Source organism: Vanacampus margaritifer, chromosome 6 (genome assembly GCF_051991255.1).
Source record: "Vanacampus margaritifer isolate UIUO_Vmar chromosome 6, RoL_Vmar_1.0, whole genome shotgun sequence".
NCBI classification, from domain to species: Eukaryota; Metazoa; Chordata; class Actinopteri; order Syngnathiformes; family Syngnathidae; genus Vanacampus; species Vanacampus margaritifer.
In genome coordinates this window covers 23275946-23278962 of record NC_135437.1, presented here as the reverse complement: position 1 = coordinate 23278962, position 3017 = coordinate 23275946, and the positions used below count along the sequence as shown (strand labels likewise).

Genomic DNA, 3017 nt, shown 5'->3' with positions numbered 1-3017 from the left:
TTCCCTGCTCCAACGCAGCTGATTCCAATCAGCAGGATCGTTATCAGGCTTATACAGAGCTTGCTGATGAGCTGATCATATATCAGCTGTGTTGGAAAAGGGAAACATCCAAAACCTGCAGGAAACCCACCACTGACCGAGAGCAAAGTTGGGCAACTGGCAACCACACTCTGAGTGGCCCTTTAATTAATTAAAAAAGGAAGCAGGGAAAAAAAAATAGATTTTTGTTTTTAAATACAAACCCAAACAATTCTTTAATAAACGTGGATGGATATTCAATAAACGTTTTACATGAAAAAAAAATCCTAAATATGAAAAAACTGTTTTAAAAACAATAATTGCGAATGTGAATCAGCAGGTGCCGAATTGGGAATATGCAGGGGTCGACTGTAATTTAATAAAAAAAACACTAGATGGCAGATATGTTTTAGTTGCGCTTACACTGGGTCTTATATTGACCTACACTACAAAGTGATTGGGAATTTAGGTCTAGTATATTTTTTCCTGGGTTTGGAGTGAAATGCAGGACAAACCTAGTACCTCGAAAATATAAAAACTTTGTGTGAGTTGTTTTTTGTGAAAAAAAAGAACAAAATGAGTTCCCGTGCTTAATGTTGTTTTCTTGTTCAGTGTCATCCTTGAATAGTCCACAGGGTTCTCCTTGAGGAACATGATGAAATGCATATACAGAATGCTGATGTGTAGAGTTGGTATACTGTTCCATGGTCACAAAAAACAAAAAAACAAAAACACAGCTGTACAACAGTCACCTATTTGAAAATGAAGATTTTTGTTTTGCATAAGATCAGCAATTGTAAATATTGAATCGTATATATGTATTTTTCATTTAAAAAAGAGAAAGGAAAAAAGCACCTCTGCCTCATAGTTCTGAAGTTTTGTGTCAAATATTGGTTGTCCTTCTCTGGGTATCCGAAAACACATGCATGTTAAGACTCTAAATATTCCATAAAGTGCAAATGTGTGTGTGAATGTTAGTTTGTTGATATGGCCTGCAAGAGTTTAGATAGGTTGCAGCGAGTGATCCAAGTGAGCATAAGCACTATAGAAATGAATTGAAAATGTGTAATGTGTTAAAGAATGTATTTTTTCTTTCCCCCCAGTATTCTGCCATACAGCTGCACTCAGGCCTCTAATTACAGCACGGGTGTCCAAACTTTTTCATTTAAAACAGAAAAATGGAAGGTCGCTTTGAAATTCTTTAACTTTAATTTATTAAACACACTGAAATGAACCACACCAGGAATTACATATTGTTTATATTTCTCTGTTATTTTGAAAAACTTCTACACAACAGTGTTCTGTTAAAGGTGATAAGGCAAATAATTTAGGATTTTCAAGATTTTGGGGTGGCCTCCGTGCTGTAACAGTGATTAAATCCCATCTCCACATTCAAAACCAAAACAAGAGCAAAATGTAGTAAGCCAACAATATTAAAAATAATTACTTGTAGATCATTAATAGTCATAAATCAGACATTGACAGAGAGCAGGAAGTGAAAGAAACAAACAGCTTATTTGTATCTTTGCATATCTAGAAAATCTCACAGGATATGAACCAATTTATGAAATAAATAAAATTATATTTACTTGACTCTAAAGATTGACCACTAGATGCCAGCATTGAATGTTCTAAGCAGAAATGAGTGAAACCATCAGTCAAGGACTGCTTATCTCCCAGATCGCAGTTTACTGTACAAAATGGAACTGCACACCTTCTTTTGGGTTAACACTAACCAAAATATATTATTAGTTGAGCTTACCACTATTACAATTAAACTATGTTTAAATATTTGAAGAACAATTGTGTTAAACTTTGCACATAATCAAAACTATAAAAAAAAAATTAAAACAATCAAATTAAATATAATGAAAGGTGTCTCTGGTTCAAATATGGACACATACAGATATCAAATATAGGGCAACATAGTTTTATTCTTATTATTATTATCATTATTATTATTATTGTTATCATTATTTTCAATAAATAAAGACACGCCATTCACAATGTCAAATAATTTGCGTGTTTGAGTCTCTTAAAACATGCATAAGTTTGAACCAATAGGAGACGAGTGCGATATCTTACGTCACAAACAAGGGGCAGTCAGTAGTATGCCGTATTGACCGTGTGCTTGTTGGATAGTGGTATTGTACCCCGCTCGAAAGACGGTGAAGACAGACAAGGGGGCGTACCGATGAGCCGACAGTCCAACAGAAGGCAACATTGGACGAGTTTTTACGGAAGTGTTCGTATGTCAACCCAAACATTTGGCATCGTTGCCTGGGGAGGCGCGGAATAACACCGTGGACTAACGTTAGCAGCAAAGCCCAGAGAAGGCGTGTGGACACGTTTGGAAGGGAGAGTAAAGGGACGGAGCCACAGGTAGGAAGCTGTCGTGGCAGAAGATATCAAAGAGCAAGTGGGTCATGTAGATTTTAGTCTCTGACCCGAGCGACGAGTCGCAGCAGCGGAACGGCGGAGGTCGAACCCAGAGCAGAAGCGAGAAGACTGAGCACGCTGCTCCGCCTCCCCGTCCGTCCGACTGGGATCCTGGTCCCAGGAAGAGCCACAATGTCCAGGAGAAAGCAGAGCAAACCCCGACAGATCAAGCGTAAGTCAGATGAAATCACTCGTTGTTGTGTCGTTTCCAATCGTTAAACTTGTCAGACAAACTGAAGTACATCGCTTGTGTACGATCCAGAGGGGCCGCTCCATCCTAAAAGTTGATAAGTAGGACAAAGTCCAACTATAACGAGTAAGCTTTTCTACGGTAGCAGAGTTTTATTGTACCTTTTTATGGAAGACAACCTCTTGCTTGTTGTGTATTTGAAATTACATGTACACACATCCTTGAAAAGTACATTTTTTTAAGTGTCACACGTTAGTCCTGCCCCCAAGACAGACGAGAAAACACCGCAATGTTCTCATCAAAATCCTTACGTTTGCATTGGCAGTCAAAGCTGTAGCCGAGACTTCCTGTTTAATTCTGAAAACGTCAG

At 38.0% G+C, this 3017-nt stretch overlaps 1 protein-coding gene across 1 annotated transcript in view; it reads left to right on the top strand.

The window, feature by feature from the left end:
• Positions 1-2180: 2180 nt before the first annotated feature.
• The window catches only part of zfpm1 (zinc finger protein, FOG family member 1), a 104717-nt gene continuing 103880 nt past the window's right edge, over positions 2181-3017 (top strand). The window contains exon 1 of the mRNA XM_077568518.1: positions 2181-2629. Within this exon, the coding sequence (XP_077424644.1) occupies positions 2590-2629 (40 nt within the window). The 5' untranslated portion in view covers positions 2181-2589. The remainder of the gene's footprint in view (positions 2630-3017) is intronic.